This window comes from Gossypium raimondii, chromosome 6 (genome assembly GCF_025698545.1).
Source record: "Gossypium raimondii isolate GPD5lz chromosome 6, ASM2569854v1, whole genome shotgun sequence".
In the NCBI taxonomy this organism is placed as follows: domain Eukaryota; kingdom Viridiplantae; phylum Streptophyta; class Magnoliopsida; order Malvales; family Malvaceae; genus Gossypium; species Gossypium raimondii.
This window is the reverse complement of record NC_068570.1, coordinates 12295209-12317516: the sequence shown is the minus strand read 5'-3', so window position 1 is coordinate 12317516 and position 22308 is coordinate 12295209. Positions and strand designations below refer to the sequence as shown.

The 22308-nt window shown below is 31.8% G+C and overlaps 1 protein-coding gene across 2 annotated transcripts in view; it reads left to right on the top strand.

Annotated features, from left to right (window-relative positions):
• Nucleotides 1-11954: 11954 nt before the first annotated feature.
• The window catches only part of LOC105772600 (uncharacterized), a 29961-nt gene continuing 19607 nt past the window's right edge, over nt 11955-22308 (top strand). The window contains exons 1-7 of one of the 2 annotated variants that reach the window (XM_012593974.2): nt 11959-12076; nt 12842-12960; nt 13088-13170; nt 13519-13640; nt 14062-14226; nt 14635-14728; nt 14884-15424. In XM_012593974.2, coding sequence (XP_012449428.1) covers nt 12046-12076; nt 12842-12960; nt 13088-13170; nt 13519-13640; nt 14062-14226; nt 14635-14728; nt 14884-14917 — 648 coding nt within the window. In that variant the 5' untranslated portion in view covers nt 11959-12045 and the 3' untranslated portion in view covers nt 14918-15424. Of the gene's footprint in view, nt 12077-12841; nt 12961-13087; nt 13171-13518; nt 13641-14061; nt 14227-14634; nt 14729-14883; nt 15425-22308 lie in introns of those variants that run through there. The other variant, XM_012593975.2, reaches the window with a different exon arrangement.

Here is a 22308-nt window from a genome sequence, read left to right as displayed (position 1 = left end):
CCAAGAGGATGACGATGATTATAAGGTGACATTTCAATCGCAACGATCTATGCAGAAAGGGTAAGTCATCCACAACCTAACTCGGCATGCATATTAATCAAGTGGGGGCTCCTCTTGAGGCCACGTATTGGGTAAGGAAAAAGCTCCAGTAGAGGGGTGGCAGCCACCCCAATTTGATGATTAAAACTTTATTATTTTTGGGATGTGTAAACAATTAATTTGGATAATTTTTATTTTTGTTTTTGCGTAGGAGTGGGATAATATTAGTATATATATTGTGTGTGTGTTTTGTTTTTAAATTTTCTATGCAAGCACCCTACATGAGGAAAGCATTACATTTACGAGCTTTAAATGAACAAGGAAGGAGAAACCTATCATAAGAATACAGTAACGCCATGATTAATTGGATAACTTTTTTCTTATATTCTTAAAGGCTGCACATTAGGATCAATGTGCTATCTAAAGTGTGTAGGGGGTAACATAGGAAGTTTAAATTTTTTATGCTGTAAATTTTTTTATTTTTCTTGTCTAAAATGTGCTTGAGCTTATAGAAATGCAAGTGATTGGTTAGGAGCGTGTATATAAATTTATTGGATTTACTATAAATTTGGCATGATAGTGAAAGATTTTAAATTATCAATTATTAGACTAATTAGTTATATATAGTACACTGCAAATAGACATTAAGTAATTAAATGTACCAAATTGTAATATCCTAAACATAGTCTAGTAGTTTCGTATATTTTTGGGTTCCAAGTGTGAAACTAGGAATTTATGAGGTTTCTAGTAATTGTTAATTTAATTTAAGAGGTTAATTTATCTAAAATCGATTAAAAATAGTCCGAAAAAATAAAAATATTTTTAGAAAATTTATTTTAAAGTAATTAAATAATTATTAGTGAAAACAATTAATTTGGGTCGAAAAAGTTTTAAAATAATTTTTATTGAGGGTTAAATTTAAATACTAATTAAATTGGATTTAATTGTAAAATAAGGGAAATTTTGGAGTATTTATTTGGAAAATAAACCTTAAAATTCAGAATTTTGGAGGGAAATGATTAAATGGTAAAGTAAGGGAAATGTGGGAGTGGGAGTTAGGCAAATTCCCCAATTTTAAAATTTTTGGTGGGTTGTTTCAGTTTTAAAAACAATGCATTTAACCTACTTTTCACACCATTTACATCATATTAGAGTGCTATAAATTTAATTTTCTTTGCATAGTTTTAAAGATCTATCTTAGAGAATTGATCCAACCAATTTTGTTCTCAAAATACTCTATCAATTCACCCGAAATTATTCTCAAAAGTAACTAAAAATATTCTGAAATTTCTCAAGCTTCTTAAATCAAGATTTTCAATCAATGAATTTAGATCGAATCAAAGGTAATCTTCAATCCTAAACTTGTTTTTATGATGATTAGAAAATTTTTACATGATTTGAGAGTCAATTACATGGTTTTTTTATCAATGCCATCTTCTTCAAAAGCTTAAGGTGTTTTAATGGTAGATCTTGAATTTTGAGAGGAAATCCACAAATCAATGGATGTTCCAACTAACAATGGATCTATTAAAAGGTTTTTGATCTTATTTATCAAGATTAAACATGTTTTGTGAGGTAATTGGAATAAATTCGAATTTCATCATCTTCATGAACTGATTTTCTAGAATTTTATGAAATTGATTTAAATGTGAAATTGATGCTTAGTTTATGTGTATTTGGTTTAGTATTGATGTTTGGAAGTGATTAGGAGGGCTGAAGAGATCATTTTTGTGAGGGATCAAGTTTTCGATTTGATGTTACAAATCTGATAAAGTATCTTTGTGAGAGAATTTTGACTAACATAGTTAATTAAAATTTATGTTTATCATAGCATTTGAAAGGTGGTAATGTCTACTTTACCTCTTTTGAAGCTTCGAGTCTTGAAGTGGACCGAGATAACCGGAATTGAAGCTTGAAATTGCCTAGTTAATTACTTGTTGTGATAGAAAAAAATTGTGTGGTGAGTGTTTCTAAGGGCGATTTGGTAAATTGACCCTCAATTATGTTTAATTAGTAGTTTAATTAATGATTTCAATTATTTAATTATGGTTAAATGGTCGATTTTGCAAGATTAGTATTAAATGTGCAAAAATTAAATTTGTATTGAAAAAGAATGGTAAGTAAGCTTTTGGGTGGTGTTTATGTTATTTAATTAGATTAATTTTAAGGATGGTTTAAAGCATGTGTATAGAAATTTTTGATCATGATATGTTGGTGTTACAATTGGTAAATGAATATGGGAAATTGGTAAATAAATTGTTTGATTTAATTGGATGCTAAATGACTATGTTACAAGTTACACATAAGCATCTTGTCAAATTAAATTGAGCACAATAATGACTGATTTATATTCTATGTTTGACTTAATACATTTGCAACATGCATGGTGGATCCATTGGATATAGTTGACATGCCATAGGATTTGTGGGTACTCGCCATTATTTGTGACATTGTGAGCATATGGCTTTAGGTGGATTGATTTGTTTGGAGTAGATAAGGGAGTGTTGAGCATGAGTCTCCTCTCAATGGGTTATTTGAGGTGCTATAAGTGAGCGCATGCTTCGGCCTGTTAAACTCGGTGGACTGTATTTATTATTTATCCGATGTATGATCACCCGATTAAGCCATGAGAAGTGTATGCTAATATATTTATGTATGATTGTTGCTATATCAATTGATTATTGAAAGCCATGAATAATTGATTTTTGGTATTGAAAATGCTTATGGAAAATTTAATTGACATGTTTTATTATTTTGGCTGATAATTGGTGATTGATTGGTTGTGAATTAAGCATGAATTGGATGTTAACTTACTTATAATTTTTATTAACATTCACTAAGCTTTTTAAAGCTCACACCTCACAATTCGTGCAGGTAATCTTCGGGATTGAGGAGTTGAGGAGCTGAGCAAGAGAGTTCCAAGATATTTAGGCTTGGTAGAGACTTTATTTCACATTTTAGAGACTGTAATCGGGCATTATGGTGCTCCTGAGAATTAGTTTGATTTTGGTTGTAATTGGACTTTGGACTTTGGACATTTTAATTGGATGGCTTTATAATAATTTTGAGGCATGTTTGAGTTTAATTATTAAATGATTTATGGTGTATTGTTGCTTGATAACACGGTGGTTGATAACATAGTATATGAAGCATGAAATTTATACTAACGATTGTTCAAATGAAGCTTCCATGGAGTGGTTTACTAGCGACTAAGGTATGCCACTTGTTTGATTTATTCGGAGTTTGATGTACATGAAATTGATTGCCTAATTCTATTTAATTGAGGCATAATTGATGTCAATAAATTCAATTAAAGGTGTATGTATATGTATGTTAATTAATCGTAGTTAAATAAGATTTAATTGACCATTAAAATATGCAAAATTGGGTTTTAAAATAAGTTTTTTGAAAAAATAGGTTCAATTGTTTTCGCACGGGCGTGTGCCTATCCACACGAGCGTGTGAGGGGTTACACATGGGTCTATGGGTAAGTGACACGGGCGTTTGGAAACTAGAGCTATCACACACGGGTGTGTGGGATTTCCACAAGGGCGTGTGCGATCAGCCAAAAAGTTTTTCACGACATGAACATGGGCATTTAATGACACACTGTCTAGGGGACACGACCGTGTGGGTTTTTTGGGGTTTGAATTTTTGTCTTTTTAAATTGATATTCTAATTTGTTTAAGTTACAATTTAGTCTTGAAAATTGATTAGTCTAATTAGAGCCTTAGATGATAAGGAAACTTGGTAAAATTTCAAGATTAGTCTTGTAATGGGTAAAATTCGATAGAAACACACTTAATTTGTAATTCGGAATAGGTTCTGATAGTTTGTGTTTGTTAAAATTTAGTCCTTAAGAGTAAAAATTGAATTAGACATAGCAAACGAACTCAATTTAACCTGAAATTTATAGGCTTACATAGTTTTGACTAAAAGAAGGTTAGTAAACATTTAGATCTAAAATTAGGTTAGTTTTACCATATGGGGTAAAATGAAAAAAATGCCCTTAAGTTAAATTACCTAGGAAAAATTTAAATTTGGCTCATAATTTGCTTCTACATTAATAAATAACTAATAATCAAATAAGATTGAGGTGTTATAAGGTCGGGGTGTGCCTTGGGTGGTCGTTAGCCAGAGAGTCACTTAGGTGGCTAATGTAACGCTTCGAATTCGGGCTAGTCCATCTCGGTTGGGTTTGGGGTGTCACACAAATGATAGAGAAATATAGGAAAATGAGCATGCTAGTATGAATAATAGATGACTAGAGTTGTGGTTACTTAGTTAATTAAATTCATAAATATTAAGATACTTATGGATGACCTAAGGTATTGTTTGGTCTAAACTAAGAGCCAAAAAGCCAACCCTATGCATCGACCTTTAGTACCTATATTTGAGCCACAAAACACTTCTTGAAGAACGTTCATACAAAACCCTAAGCCCAAATATATATTGTACTTATAATAACAATTTTGTAAAAATAGAGTGAAATAGGAAGAAATAGTGTGGTATAGTGATTATAGGTTAAGCTAAAAATGTACGAATAAGGAAAAATTAAGAGAAAGTCAAAACGAGTAAAAAAGAACAAAATCAATAGAAAAGCATTATGAGTGATAATGTGTTGAAAAAGTCAAAGTGACTCAAAAACAATGTCACAAAAATAAAAACACTCATTCATTAGTGCACAAGAACTCGTAAGCTAACCGTAATTGCTATTATTACACTATTTTTTCCTACATGGAGAAATAAGGAAGGTAAGAGAAGAAGAGATATAGCAATGAGCAGGAAATGAACTATAAGGGGGTGAATAGGGAATAATATGATGTGCCAAACTAATTCCATGCCTGAACCTCATTTTGATGCTCCATGTTCTTCAAATCCATATCAACCTTAAGCCTCAGAACGTTACAAGCCGAAAAGTCCTATGCAACCTAGGTAAATCTATTTGTGAGTGGACATTGTATTAAGTGATTGTGATAATAGTTGTTTGTATTTTACTAGAATAATCAAAAGCCCTACGTAATTTCTTGATGGAAAAATATATTTGATAATCTTTTTTTTATATACTTTGTAATATACTGAACTTAGACGTTTGAGGTTGATAGTGGTAAGTCATTTACATATCATGCTAGAATTATGTGTATTTACGATTATTCCTATTTGCTTCACTCCTAAACTAATCCATGTATTATACTTGCTCAAGGGTCGTAATTTGTTTTATGTTTTTCTTTTTATGTTTTCTTGCTTGAGGACAAATAACGACTTAAGTGTTGGGAAATTTGATCTGCTACTATTCATTATAGCATATTAAACTATTTTTTGTACTTAATGAGCTCATAGGAGAGAAATTTAGTTATGGTTTTGTTTAGTTTTCATTTTTATTAATTAGATAATAAAATTAACAATTTTGATTATTTATATGACCTTGTGGGCCAAGAAAGGTCTAAAGGTAGACTAACATGACCAGTGAGTGTGCATGACATTATTTGGAGGCATGCAGATTGTCCGTGATGTTGTAACACAAAGCTAGGATGTCACAACACAACAAAAGAAGTATCTATAACATCCAAAAAAACCAGGTTAGTGATTGAGAGTGGTCACGACCAAATTTTTATTTAGATAATCTTTTGCTCATTTGATAATAAATAAATATCAATTATACTGATTGAGTAGTGGTGGAGCTATCCTTAATGATCTGAGTTCGAATCCCTTCCCTTTCATTAATTTTTGTTTGGTGCAATTTTTTTTAAACCCTTAGCAAAGATCATCCCATGTTTTAATTATTTTCTTGTTAAAATGATCACAAGGAAGTGAAATGGCCTAGTGGTTAAAAGTTTAAAAAGTTTCCTAATTGTCCTAATGTACATCTTTTAACTTAAATTTTTTGTAATTTTTCCCATGAGCTTAAATCCCTTGCCGTCCAACCTAGCTTGCCATAAGAGGGGAAGATTCTTTCCTTTTCTTTTGGTCAACATACCATAATTGTGGAGACCATGATCCCCTTTTTACTCCTTTGTCACCCTAACTTGCCAATTTCTCCATTTTTTTCTTATGTATGGTTCATTGAACCTAGACAAGGTTGAGCACACTTTTGCCATCCATTTTCTCACTCTCCTCCTGACATTGCTACACCACCCATTTCCTCTTTCCTTTTTCTCTTTTGATTAGATCTACACCTCTCTTTTTTGTTTTTCGTTCCTAGCTTTGCACCACCATCACCTCACCTCCGGACCACCACTTTTCCACCTCTCCTCTCTCATTTTTCTCCAAACACCGCCTCTTGCGCCGCCCTCCACCATCGTGGCAACCACTGCGCACCATCGCACAACTTCTCCCTTTTTCTTATTTTTTTTGTATTCTCATTTCTCCTCTTTTAAGAAAGTGACCGAACCCATATTCTTTCCTTCTCCTCCGTCGAATCGCTGCCTCTGCCGCCGATGATGGAGATCCTTTCTCTTTTTCTTCTTCATTTCAAATGTTCATTATTTTTTTATGTAGTCAAAAATTCTGCGCTAAATATTTTGTTTAATACCTAATTCTAAAATCTATTTTTCTTGGCCTTATTTTCAAATAATCCTCCTTTTAGATCATTTTTCCCCTCCGATTCTTGACCATTACGATCTGTCAAACCTTATGTTTCAACATAGTAAGTATAATAGTAAGGGTTGTGAAGAAATATTTTTCTTCTCCTTATTTTTCTTCCCTTCGCTGAATACTTTAGAGAGCCTTAGTAAATAATTTCTTCGTGTATTAACATCTCTTATGTCATGTATTGCTAAAGGGCCGATCGACATTGACCCGAGAGACCACTAAATGTTGGCATTTAAAAATCGCTTATCCGAGATATGATTTTAAGGGTAAATGATAATGGAAAAATCAACACCACTATTGTATCAACCTTATTGATGATTTTTATTAACATAAGATCACTATTGTTGATTGAATAGGTAATCTAATTGTTAGACCCATGTGTGGGTGTTCTTAGAGATTTGTTGCACATCAGATCTACGATCAGGTGTGGGTTTTAACATTAAACTAAATTAAGTCTTTGATTTATATTTATAAAAATGTTGTTATTTAAATAATGTTATTGATAAGGATACTTTATGTATCCATAAAGAGAGATAAACCGTCGATATGAATTTTATCAAGTAAGTATTTCCCCAAACCGTATATGCTGTGAAAAGCATGTTGTGTGATATTGATGCTTATTATTGATTTGAGAAAGATGTAGATCTCATTATCATGTTATGTGATTATGTGGCATATGTAATGTTTGCATGAAAATAGAAAAATATGTATAAGTTGGATTAAATTATAAAGTGTTAGGTTAAATGTCTATAAAGCACATATAATTGGGCCCAATACAATGAGAGGCTTGAATCCCCATCATAATACATATGAGGGGAAGCACACCCTATTAGCCTTTCTCCCTCTCCTAGTTGAACTAGGAAGTTGTTTTTCTATTTGAAATAAACATCTCCAATTCAATAAGGGTTCTACCTTCTCTCCCTATAAATAGATGGCACCGATAAAGCTATTTACACAACTTTTAGAGATTGTTACTCTGCCAAAAAATAGAGAGAATTTGTTCTCAACTATTAAATATATTTTTCTACAATAACAATTCTACCGAATTCTATTAAGAAGATAAAATTTTTGTTTTCACCCAAAATAAAAGAGAGAAAAAATTTTCTAGTTCTATGTTTAGATTCAATTGGTTCGAGCTCACACTCGAAGCAGTTCGTGGCACGAGAATAGTGGAGAATATCATTTGGTTGAAAGTCAAGAACAATGAACGTCCTTTAAGCAAAAAATATAGGTATGAATTTAGTTATGGTTTATTGTTATAAATATCACAAATCAAGTCAATTTTTGAAATTTTTAATTTTTTGTTGTGCAAGAAAACCATTTTCAAACTGGGATTTTTCCAACATCTATCAGGTAAAATTTTGATATAATTATGTCGAGTAGTAAGATCGAGAGGAGAACTATGTGCCTAGGTAAGACCGATAGAAGATCTTAGGTGGTAACTTCTAGTTTAGGATGAGACCAAGAGGAGGTTCCTAGTTAGGAGTGACAAATGATGCAATCGAGACATGTTTATTAGCCTAGTAAGTAATTAGTGGACCAATTGACCATCACATTGATCGTTTGCATCATCTAAGGTAAGAAAGAGGAAGGTTAGGTTAGTATGTTCAATTGATAAGCTAGATTTAGTTGTGACATGATTTCTATTTGGTTTTGCACTAATTATCTTCGAGTTGATTAGATTAGTATTTGCTTTATTATTGGTTGACTTGACTATTTCATCTTCCCTTATCAATCCCTTGAGTACGATCCTTGGACTACTATGGTATTTCATTGTAAACAAAATCTATATTACAATTTGACATTGTACGCTTGCAGTATAGTCGTGATATAATTTATGAATATTTTTTCCTTTTTTTTATACTTGTACAAGAGTGGTAAGAGATCTTTAGAGATAAGTCTTCCAATCTCCTCGTTTAAGGGGATTCGATTGCTTGATCAGATCCAATCCAATCTTCAAGATATGTTATTTCAAATAGATTGACATTCAAATATGGGGTATTATACATCTAAGATATCAACAATAATCACAACCCAATTGTTTTGGTACAAAGGATTTTCAATTATAAATAAGGCAAGTTATGTGACTTGCGCAATGTCAAGTGCAGTGAGCACTGCTCACATAATTGCCTCATCAAATTCCAACATCACTTCCATATATAGAGCATGAAGCTAACTTCACAAAGTAAACTTTAATCCATCCCGATTTGCACAAATCTCATCAAATCAATTACCCTTAATATAATAGGGATACAAAGAATTGAGACAAATTTTTAGAAAGTTAACTTATATTTGCTTGGATTACATATCCTAGTATATAATGTAAGTAGATCACATTAAAATCCTTGAACAGTAATCTTATTTAATCCAATTTATTCTTCAATAATAACCACGAGATTGGTTGCACAACATCCTCAAAAGGATGCCAACAAATAAGCAAGAGGTTTTGGTTAGACATGCTAACAAATAAGGCAGGTTATAAAACCTATGCAGTGCCAAGCGCAATGATCACCACTCGAGTTGTTGCTTTCAAAACATACCTCCATAGTTATTATTATTAGTTTCAAACTGCATATTTCATTATTTATTAGTGGTTTTTTTTAAATGCACTCATGTATTCTAAATACATGATGCCTACATGCATATGTGTTGACATATTTTTGTCTTGTCTGACCAGCCATTTGGATATGTTTTCAGGACAACTCAAAGTTTGTTGGACACCATATTTTTGTCTTGTCTGACCAGCCATTTGAATATGTTTTCAGGACAACTCAAAGTTAATTTAAGTGTTGACATTTTAGACTAAGTAATTAATGTTTGGCTACTTTCTAAGCAGCAAAGGAGAATTTCGCACCACAATGGAATGATCATTTTTATCTTTTCGATTGACTTGGAGAAAAAGGTAAGAGACTTTAAGATGATTGAATATCTTTAACCCTATCTCTGAGTGAGTTTCGTAAATGTAGGATTGAAGAATCTGGACTGTGTTGATAAATATTGCGTTAATTCTCTCTTCACTTATCTCTATGACTCTCATTGTGGATTTGTGTTTATTCCTCTCCTTGATTTTCTTCTTGCGCTGATGTACTACCTATGTTATGTTCAAACATCAATTTGAACATCAAATTGATCGTAGAGCAAATCTAGGTTCTTACACCTTAAATTAACTTTAAAACATTTAAATGGTCAAATTATGACTCTTTTTTAGAACAACGAATATTTGAACCCAAACTATTTCTAGAAAAAATAAACATCTAGCCAATAAGTCACAAATTAAGGTTTAAAAAAATTAAAATTTGGGTCTCTCTATTATAGGATTTAGTCGTTATATATTAATTTAACATAATTGTTTTTTTTTTTACTTTTATAAAGTTATTAGTTAGTTTAAATAGTTAAAATCATTAACTAGAAAATAAAAATTTTGACGTTGAATTTTTTTTAAAACCATCGTTTCCCAACATTAGAAAAAACCTCTATTAGTTTGATGGGTTAGAAGGGATACTCAAAGCCTTGTTCTACCCTGTAATAGTTAAGGTTGTTTGAATCAAATTGAACCGGTCAATTAGATCGGATCAGACGATCAAATTAATTAGATTGAGAATTAGTCGGATATTGATATAGAGAAGGGTATTGAACCAATTAATTCAAAAATCAATAAAAACTAATTAAACCGTAAAAAAAATCAATTGAACTGGATGATTGAAATCAATTTTAAATATTTTTTAATTTTTAATAATTTATTTAATGGAATAGAATAGATTATAATTGATGGCGCAACAGATTCAACCGAAAAACTTTCCTATATCTCAATCTATTTATAGGTAGGGGTGAGCAAAACTCGATTCGACTCGAAAAAATAAAAAAAAATTGAATTTCGAGTTAAACGAATCGAGTTATTCGAATCAACTCGAATTTTTTTTCAATTTTCGAGTTCGAATCAAGTTGAGTTTTCGAATTCGAATAACTCGAATAATTCGAATATCAACTTATAATATTTTATATTTTTACCCCAAACTCCCAAACCTTTTTTCTTTTCCCTCAAAACTTTTACTCCTCACTTTCCCCCCAAAACTTTTACTCCCCTCCCCTCCCCTCCCCTCCGAACCCCCTAATCTACCCAAAATCTATTTCCCACCAAAATTTTACTCTCCCATTTACTTTTTCTTAAAATTTTACTCCCCAAAACCCTCAAAACCTTTTATTTTCCCCCAAAATTTTTACTCCCTCTCACTTTTCCCCTAAAACTTTTATTCCTTCCCATCCCCTCCCATCTACCCCAAACCCTCCCCTCCAATTTTTTTAATATTTTCCTCCAAAATTTTACTCCCCTATTTACTTTCCTCAAATTTTTATTCTCCAAAACTTTTATTTTCCCCTATACTTTTACTTCTCACCCTTTACTCTCAAATAAAAATCAAAATTATCCAAAAAATCACTAAACATAAATAGTAATAATTTTATTTATATCTACTATTTATTTTATTAAATTAAATTTCACATTTTATATTATTTATATTATTGAATTGTTTAATCATATTGAATATTTATATTAAAATTGAATTATTAAAATATTCGTGTTAACATTTTATATTGGTATCAATTTCACATTTCATTTTTAAAATAACTTTTATTAAAAAATCGTATTTTTACATTTAATATATTTTTAATTCTAAAATACATAGTGACAAGAATCAAGATAATTGAAACAACTAAGCAAGCAAAAAGCTAACCAATATATAAAAATTAATAAATAAATTATGAGGTAATGAAAGTTAATAAAAATTTTGATTAAGGTGGACAAATTTTTTTACGATGGGTGACAGTGGTTACAATGACCCAAAATTATTTTTTAAAATTTAACTCGAACAAATATATTCGATTCGATTCGAATTGCATCTCACTCGACTCGATTCGAGAAAACTTCAAATAAAGTTAGGATGATAAAATGAGATTCGAAAACTCGATTAACTAGAAAATTTTCGATTCGATTCAATTCGATCGAATGCTTACCCCTATTTATAGGTCTTGCTTTATTAAGCACAAAAAAAAGAAAGAGGCGAACCGGAGGTCTTAAAAGTGTTTTTAGTATTACTTCTAGCAAATATTTTTAAGACAAAAGCAGCTATTTTTTAGAAGAAAAAAAAAATACTTCTCCTAACAAAATTTCACACAAAAATAATTTTTTGAGAAGTTTGAAAATTTTATACCGAAAATGGTTTTTTTTTCCGGAAAGCACGAATCATTGCTGAACTAGCTTTAGAAATGGACACAATTGCCCTTAACTTTGATTCGTTGACACTGCTCTCAATTTTATCAACTTATCCTAAATCTCCTTTTCCACAGGTACGAACCCCATTCATATCATCCACCTGTCGACGTATCTCTAAACCATTCATATCATCCACAATCTCGACGATGGCTCACACTCATTCTGCCCAAAGCCCAGGTCCCAAATTATTCGTATTTCCTTTCTTTTATAAGGTTCCATTAGACCTGTCCATGGACCGGGCCGGGTAGGGTTCGGGCGGGCCTACAAAAAAAATTCAGCCTGTTTACTATGCCCGGGCCTGGCCCGGCCCAAAATATGGGCCTAAGATTTTGCCCAGGCCCGGCCCGGAGAAAAAAATATGGGGCCTAAACCCGGCCCGGCCCGGCCTGGCCCGTTTTTAATTAAAATTTAAATTATTTTTTTAATAAAATTAAAACTAATTGTGATTAAAATTAATTGTTAGTAAAATTATCAAATTATCAAATTATTAATAAAATCTAACATTTGATTAGTAAATTTATCAAATTATTAATTGTATTAATTGTATTAATTGTTGTAATAAAATCTAACATTTGATTAGTAAATTTATCAAATTATTAATTGTATTAATTGTATTAATTGTTGTAACAAAATCTAACATTTGATTAGTAAAACAAACTTGATGTTTTATTATTATTATTTTGTAACACTAGTCAAGGAAATGAAAGTAAATAAACTTAAAATAAAAAACTATTATATTTTAAAAATAAAATTTATATATATATTTAATATTTTTTGGGCCGGGCCAAAAAATCTTACCCGAGGCCTGGCTCATTTTTTAAACGGGCCTAAAATTTTACTCAAGCCCATATTTCGGGCCTATATTTTTACCCAAACCCTCCCATAATTAATGTAAAGAATTTTGAAAATAAAAAAAGGAGCCTTTTTTTTTCTACATTTTAGTGATTCAGCAGCAGAGAATGATAATTCCGAACAAGCATGGTGAAAAACTAGTGGGATTATTGCATGAAACCGAGTCTAAAGAGATTGTAATCTTATGCCATGGTTTCAAATCCACAAAGGTCAGTTGCGTCATTTCATCTCTTTCACCTTGCTTTCATTAGCAAATATATTAGGTGGAAATGCCTGTTCATGGAGGAATAGTAATAATTTATGGAAAGCAGCTCACTTAGATTAATTCTACTTCAGGATTACAATACTCTGACGAACCTTGCTGCTGCTTTAGAAAAAGAAGGAATCAGTGTCTTCCGTTTCGATTTTGCTGGAAACGGGTGAGTTGATTAAAATCTAATGTTACTCGGACTCTGGTGCGAGTGTCGGACATTGTATATGTACAACACGGGTATGGTTAGATTTTTCTAAGTTTTTCTTTAATGTATTTGGAGGACTGTTGGTCTTATCTCCACACCCAAGGGTCGGGTACGAGTGTTGGTCACGGTAGAAGAGTCGGAGCAACAAAGTTAAAATCTGTAGAGATTTTAAGAGATGATTTTTCTTGGATTGGCAAATATGTATTATGCAGCATAGTTCTTACTTTCTATGTCTATTGCTGCCGCTGGAGGGTGTGTTTTGTTCACTTTGTTTCATAGTTGTGACTTATTTCGGGATCCATTTTTCAGAGAAAGTGAAGGTTCATTTCAGTATGGTAACTATTACCGAGAAGCTGATGATTTACACGCTGTACTTCAACACTTTTCAGGGGAAAATCGTGTAGTAAGTGCAATTCTTGGGCATAGTAAAGGTGAGTATCCCAGTGTTTCCTACTTGAACTTTCTGAACTAGTTAAAATAGAGAATGGTTTTGCTCTGCACTGTAGAACTTGTAAGTTCTCTAAGAAGAAACTATTAGTTTATGAAGACTATATCTTAAATTACATTCTAACCACTGAGTTATTGTCAGGATGGATCTTAGCAATATATTTTTTTCTTATAATGTTTTGATCATTAATACACGGAATAAGTAATGTAACCTAGCTAACATTACTGTTTAAGTGTTCTATCACTGGAATAATGTAATCCAGGGGGGAATTTTGGTGCTTCTTTATGCTTTGAAGCATCAAGATATCCCTATGAAGTCTGTCAATTAGCTTTTTTCAGCTGTGATTTTCATTTCGCTAATAAGTTCTCCAACAAGTGTTATACCGCTAAAATAATGTAATGCAGGGGGAATTGTGGTTCTTCTTTATGCTTCTAAGTATCAAGATATACATATAGTCGTAAACGTTTCTGGCCGCTACGACTTGAAGAGAGGCATTGCAGAACGCTTGGGAGAAGACTTTATGGAAATAATTAAGAAGGATGGCCACATTGATGTTAAGAATAAGACGGGTAGTTATTTATTTAGCTTCCTTGATGTGTCTGATTTCCTGACTTTTTGTTCTTCACGTCTGTGTATGTCCATCAAGGATCTATTTGTTGTTTGTTAAGTTAAGCAAATTAGCATTCCTGATTGGATTTTCTGTCCAGTTTAAGTGCTACTTAAAAAGTATCCAATTAGAATATGGCTACATAATCAGTGATAAAGACAGCTGCTTTCAGTGCTCTTATAGCTTTTGGCATTTGGAACTTGAAAGAGAAGTAAAAATTTTGCATTACAAAATGTTCTATATTAACAATTTCCTGGGAATAAAAACATTCCTTGTGGAATGTAAAGGGTTAACATTTAGTCTTGTTCAATATTTGTTTATGTACTTGATTGGAAACATTTCTAATTTTAATTACATTTTATTTATGTAGGAGGCGTTGAATACCGTGTGACTGAGGAAGCTTTGATGGATAGCTTAAGAACAGACATGCATGAAGCTTGCCTCAAGATTGATAAAGAATGTCGGTAAGATTTTGAATCTAGACTAGAGCCTATTAGTTTTTGTCGTTTCGAAATAATTGATTCTTCACTGATTCATTGAGCTAGATTTAGATGTCAATGTCAAATGAACGTCAATACTAGTATATGTTATTTGTGCTATTATTCACCATAACATACAGGGTGTTGACTGTTGACGGTCCATGGATCTGCTGATGAGATAAATTCTGTTGAAGATGCTTTGGAGTTTGCCAAGGTTATACCTAATCACCAATTACACATTATAGAAGGAGCAAATCATGGGTACACCTCGCACCAAAATGAGTTGGCATCTACTGTTGTGAAATTTATAAAGTCAGCCTTAGAGCAAGACAAGGTTTCTTCCAAGTAGGTAGAGGCTGTAAACACAAATCTAAAATTTTCTCCACCAACAAATGAGATATAGGTGACAGCTGAAATATTCCAGCAATGTAAGCCCCTGCAGCTGTAATTGATCCCAGTTATTTACGTCATGTTAAACGGCCATGCCAAGCTGGAATTTGCTCACTCTGACTAGTTTGACCAAGTTCCATGGAAGCTTGAGTTTCCAGTTGGTATAATGTTTATTGCCATTCGTTCTTAAAAGACAATGCTATGTAGTTTATTTTCTTTTTAATAAATTACAGAGATCTTGCAAGTGACTTGATGTAATTATGGTTCATTCAACACTGTAGTTTTCCTTTCTATTCCCTCTCAAATTGTCTGCTAGAATAAATGGGATTTTAGAATAAAACTTCTGTTGGATCATTAATTGTATTTATAATATAACTAGAAGCGCCTACAACCTTCTAAAATTTGCTGCAAATAAGGAAAATAACCATATAATTTGAATGCAACATCCAATGATATCCATTTCTATATATGATCTTTCCCTGGCTTAGAAGCTGGAATGTTAAAGCATTTGCCTTTATTCAAAAATCTGCAGTAGCTGGTACTCCAGGCTGTGATCTGGTCGAGCAACTACTAAACTGGTCTTTCCTTTTGCTGATCATCATCATCATCATTATCATTGCCGCTGTCATATGATTCCATATACTCATCTTCCCAGTCTTCCTGGTTCGAGTACAAATAAATTTGCCATCAGAATCAGTACAGCAAAGCACACCATGTCAAGCTATGCAACTCGAACTGAGATGCAACCTCATAATAGCTGGTGTCAGCTATACAACTCGAAGCTTTCGTACACTCGGTCTTTGAATCTCGAGAGAGATTTGTCAACAATCTCTTTGACTATGCTAATCAACGCACTCTATGCTCAGGAACAAAGAAGAACCAACAGACAGGAGGAGCATCATGAAGTTGCATTTCAAGTCAAAAGTAAAGGAAGCTCGAGCTTCTCTAGCTACAAAGGGAAGAAGAGCTAGTCAGACAATAAAAAGAGTCTAAAAGAGATGGTGGAAAGAAAAACTATCCACCATGCTCTCATTGTAAAAAGACTACTCACTTGGAAGCATATTGTTAGTTCAACCCTAATGTGCAATGTAGAGCTTGCAAGCAGTTAGACCATGTTGAAAAATTTTGCAAGAACAGCGGCCAACAAAAACAACAATAGTCACAACAGTTGTCTAACAACTCGTTTTTCAGTGATGTCGAAAACAGTAATTTTAGGACCACAATTTCAACAATTGAGTACGTAAATATTATTATTTAATATTTACAAGTCAAGTATTATAATAAAGTGAATTTTATTTGATAATTTTTATTTAATTAGATAATTAGTTAAGTGCAAGTGGGTTGTCCTCAAAGTAAAGTGATTTTGAAAAATGAAGTATCAGGACCTCGTTTCCATAAATTGAGCCCGTAAATATTTAATAATAGGTATATTAAATTTTGGTCCAGAAATTTTAACGTTTGAATAGTTAATTAAGGTGTAATGACTAAATCATAACAATTGTAAAAATTAATCGCTATTAAATTTTATTAATTAAAAGATTTAATCATTAAATGTGTATGGACTTATGTTATAATTAGGCCCAAATAACCTTAGTGGGATGGTTGGTGCATGATTATTAATAAATTATTTATTAAATTTACATGAATTAAGTTAAAGTAATAAAGTTTAAATTTTATATAATTATATTAAATAAAAGAATAAAACATAAAAGTAAAGTGGTCACCTTCCATTTGCTATTTCTTCGTGATACGAACTCGCTTACGGAAGTAATTGAGTCGTTGAGATTGCCCGATCGTGAATTGAGTAAGGATAAGTTCGTTTCAGGTTAAATGAAACAAAATAGGATAAATGGCTTCAAACAATGGTAGTAAGTAAAATGGTTAAGTAAATAATGGATAATTTGGCTAAGACTGAGAATGAACCAACAATATTGGATTGTTGACCCGAGTCTCAAAATGGCTCTTAGGTGATTTACGGTTTAAAGAAAACAGCAAGGACCTTGACCCACTATCAAAAGTGATAGGAACCAAAGGTATATGAACGCCACACCAAAAGGTGATAAGTTCGGTTTAAACAAAAGAAAAAATGACGCCACAAGAAAACTTGATAAGTCAATTGAATCTCGAAAGAACAAGGAGAATTGGAAATCTCACAAGTTTCAAATTTAGCATAAATTCAGCAAAAGTTTTTTTACAATAAGCTGATTACAAGTATTTATAATGCTAGATGAGGCCTAGCCGAATAGTCACTTTTGTTCAGCTTAATGAGCTAATAATGAGCTGAAATTAACTTAGTCATTAAGCACAAACTCTTGAAATCTCTAGGCCAAAGTAACAGCAACTATCAATATGATTTAATGTTCCAATTCAGCTGATTTAATGAGCTTGAATGCTTAGGTTTCATTCTTGAGCAGCCAAAAAGTTTAGAAAAAGCTTTAAATTCTCTTTAAATGATGAATAATGCTCTCCTTTAAATAATGTAATAGCCCCTTGTATGTAACTGATTCCAACTGAATAGTCGCATTTAACACTTTGTAACAGCCCTTGTACATAACTGTTACTAGCTGATCAATCACCTACAAGAAAACACATTAAAAACACATTAAACACATTTTAACACATATTAGACTTAATAAGCTTAATTAATAAACTGTAAATAAACACATTTAACACTTAACTTAATTTAATAAACTTAAAAACACATACAACAATAAATTATTCCAGCAACTAAATTAACTAAGATGAACTTAATTAACTAAGATGAGTAATTTATTCCAGCAACTTAATTAGCTAAGATGAACTCAATTAACTAAGATGAGTAATTTATTCCAGCAACTAAATACTTATTCCAGCAAATTAAAAATGGGTTGAACTAGACGAGCTTGAAGAAGCTAGAATTGAGCTCATTGAGATGAAATTAAGCTTCATTTTGCACTTGGGCCCCTCAAGCTTAGGCCAATTCTAAGGTTGTTGAGTTGTATCGAAACATTATGCGGCCAGCATCGCACCACTCCGCCGCTTGGTACAAAAGAAAATTTGAGAAGCCATTGACGAGCTTCAAGTAACTTTCGGCCTCTTGTTTGGTAAGTAAATCAATTTCATTTCTTGTGGTAGATGTTAAAAGTAAATGTTTTAATCCTAACCTTAATGCATTTTTAGATGATTATTCGAAGTAAAATGGTGAATTTTATACTCCTAATACTTTAAATTCATGTTTCTATACTTAGGAGAGCATTTGGGAGCAAAAGAAGTGAAAAACAAGCGAAAACTGAAAAATCGAAGCAAGTTTCAAAATCCACGACTGGGCCATTCCACATGGGCTAGACACACGGTCGTGTGAGCCACACGGGCTGCCACATAGCCATGTGCCAGACTGTGTGAAAATCATAAATCGCACTCTAAACACACAAAAAAAAATGTGATTTTTAGGTTTTTCGAGCATTCTAAGACCTATATATACCAAATATAAAAAGTGGGGAGTAAGCCATCATAGAATACTGAAGAAAATAACTCGAAAAACACCATTGAAGCCGACTCTAAAGTAGATTTTTATCAAGATTGAATATCTCCTCTTGACTTCTTTGAAGTTTATTATGAGGTTTTTTTTTGTTTCTTATGGTTATACTATCTTTGGGATATTTTTATTTACTATCATGAACTAATTTTCCAAATACCTAGGAGATTAACTCTAGTATGAATTATGTTTATTGGATTTCTATTTTTACACAATAAATACTTGGATATTATTCTCAATTATGTGTGCTTAATTCTTAGTTTAATATTTCTAGACTTGTAATCCATGTTTGATGTGCTTAAATCAGAGGAGGAATATACCCTTTTTAATAGTAGATCTAGCATAATTGAGTGAATTTGCTTGCAATCTTAGAAATAAGACAATATAAATCTACCGAATTAGAGTCAAATCTAATTGGGGGATCCATAAATTGAGTTAATGCGACAATAGGGGTTTTAATTAGAAAGAAATTTCAATTAATCAACCTAGAGTCAGTTGCTCTTAGTCTTGAAAAGAGATATTAGCATAGTTTAGGGATTTCTACGGATCAAGATACTAAGTAAAAAAATTACGTAATTTAGATTGATAATGAAAGATGAAATCTAGGTGAATTCTTTCCTGGGTATTGTTTCGCTTCTTAGTTGTTTACTAGATTATTTTCCTAATTTTTTTCTTTGTTATGTTCTTTGGTTAATTAATTTAATTAATTTTATTTTAATCAATCAGTCCAATTTTTCGGTTAAATAATAAAGAGACGGTAATTACTAGTACTTTTAGTCTTCGTGGGAACGATATCTTTGCTCACTATAGCTATACTATTAATTGATAGGTGCACTTGGCTTAGTCAGGTTTTTAGTTGGTTTACGACTGTAATCATCTTATAATTTTTATATTTTTGAAATTGTTGTAATTAAGTCTAGCTAACCCGTATCTTCAATTTCAAAAGCTGTAAAGATTTTAAAATTTTCCATTAATGAATCTTAAATATTTTTATAGAAAATGGTAGATTTTAAAGCTATGAAATGTTTAGGACTATTTTATAAAGTGATTTTTGATAATTTTGAACATAAGGACTAAATTATTAATATCTTGAAATTTACATGTAATTTCCGTGATTTTTATAATAGGTGGTTGCAATTGAATGTATTTGAAATTGGTTTAAAGTTTGAAGTCAAAATTTGAAAGTTATGATAAGTCTAATTTTAGGGACTAAATTGAATAAAATGTAAAAGTTTAGGGTAAATTTGTAAAATATGATTAAAAGGGCTTAAATGCATAAATTTGATTGTTTATGTGGTTTAAATTGATTTGATTGAATTAAACTATACTTTAGATCAAGAATCTCATCGATCAAAGGGTATACGAGGAAAAGGAAAAATTGTTGATTACTCCCTAATAGTTAAATTACTTTGAAAGGTAAGTTCATACTACTATTCGTGGTTACAGTTTGTTATTATATGTTTTTAATTATATATATAAACTGTTGAAATGGAATTAGACTATGTGAAATAAAGTGAATTCTGAGATAGTTCTAATGGACCGAATAAAAGTTTCATACACGAGATTTCTGAATGATTCCCATTCTAGACCGAGCTCCAGCATTTTTTGTGGACTCGGATACACATGTGACACAGATTTAGCCTGGACTAGTAATCTGTTGTCGTTTTAAAGGTTTAAACTGGACTAGTAACCTTACATGTATACATAGCCTTGGTCAGGCTATTTCTCTGTGTTGTCAATGGTTTAGCCCGAACGGGTAACCTAACACATATATTTCTGTACTCGACTAGCTTGAACGAACATTAAATGTTTCTCACACTTGTGTATTGTGTTTTTTTTTTACAAAGTTCCATTGGAAAAATCAATGGATATACAATGTGAAATTGTATCATTAATGTAGATGAAATACGAACTCTGAATATCTGCATGTTAATTACATATTGATTCAGAATTGTTGAACTATATCATGATATGAATGAATATGACAAGGATATATGATGAAATTTTTAATGCTAAAAGTTTTGCAAAGTGACAAATTGGAAAATGGGCTCATGATGAATTTTGAGTTAAAGTTGGTATTTTAACATTTGAAATTATATGTGCGGTTTGGACTAAATCTCATACGGTTGATGTTTTGAATGCAATGATAGGTGAATTTGATTCATATTGATTCATGTAATTGTTAAATGGTTAAGGTAAGTTATTTGTTTATGTTGTATGAGCTTGCTAAGTATTTTATATACTTGGGTTGCTTTTTTTTATAGATTTTGAATTGTCCAGAACGTGTTGATCGAGAAGCATACAAATTTCATCTCCCAATTTGGTAGGCTTTTGATGTTTCGAGCTTGGTTATTTGTGGTGTGTACCTAGGAGGATTAAATATTAAAATGTAAAGCTTGTGTTTGTGGTTTGGCATGGTTGTGTTTGAATGAATATAAATATTTAAATATATACATATGGTAATTTAACACATAGATGATTATGGAAAAGACATGGATAGTATTAAGTATTTTCTTAGATGATAGCATGAAATGGCAATGGACTTTGGTATGTTAGTTAAATGTTTACATTTGGTGTAACTGAATTGTGATATGAAATGATTAAAAGCATTGGTAGTTATGGCATGTTTTGCTTGATGAAATTGGTATAAAGTTTTAGGTTATATTTTGAACTTTGCCTATTGATATTTTAGTTAAAGAAATAGTGATTGCATATGAATGTTCAGGTATGATTAACTTGTCAAGAATGGTAAAGTTTCCTTGTTGTTTAATGGTTGAATTATTGGTGTCAATGAAGGCATATTGGTTGCTTGTTTGTATGATTAGTAAATTAATATTTTGGTCTTGTAATGTACATATTTTGAAGTAGGTCTAAATGGTGTTAAATGGCATTATACGTCATTTGGTATGAATGGAATGGAAATTGCTTAAAACATGTTATTTATGTTGCACATAGGCTACCAAACGGTCGTGTGTTACATACAAGTGGTTGACACGGCCGTATGTGCTACACGTTCAAGGTAATTTTAAGTCCATACGGCATCATTTAGTTACACGGTCTAGAGGTACAAATGTGTGTCTCCTTCCACAAGGTCTAAGCTCTGCCAGATGGTTTTGCCACAGAGCCATTTCCTCACACCACAAGATCTTTGCCATGTCAAATGGTTGTGTGACCCCTGTTTTGCATTTTTATCTGTTATTTTGTAAATGTTTCAAATTGGTCTCAATTTAGTTCTAAACTTGTTCAAAGGCTATTGTAAGCCTGATTAAGACTTAATTTTGACTGTAATGCATGTTTAACATGGAATTAACTTGTATTTATTGATTATTGAGTATTATTAAATAAATTGCTTGTGAATGTTTCAATTTTCTATTGTATCATCCTATAGCTCGGGTCCGGCGAATGGACCAAGTATAGGGTGTTACAAGCTGAACTCTCAAGCTCAAGTAGTTGAAGAAACCTATAACAACCACATGACTCTTGATGCCAACATTTTCAAATGGACTGACAGTAACTTCAACTCTAAGGTGAAAGTTGGCAATGGACAGTACATCAAAACAGAAGGAAAATGAGATTTGCTGATTAACACCTCTTCAGGTGCTAAACTTATCTCAAATGTTCTTTTAGTAATTGAAATAGATAAAAATCTGCTAAGTATTGG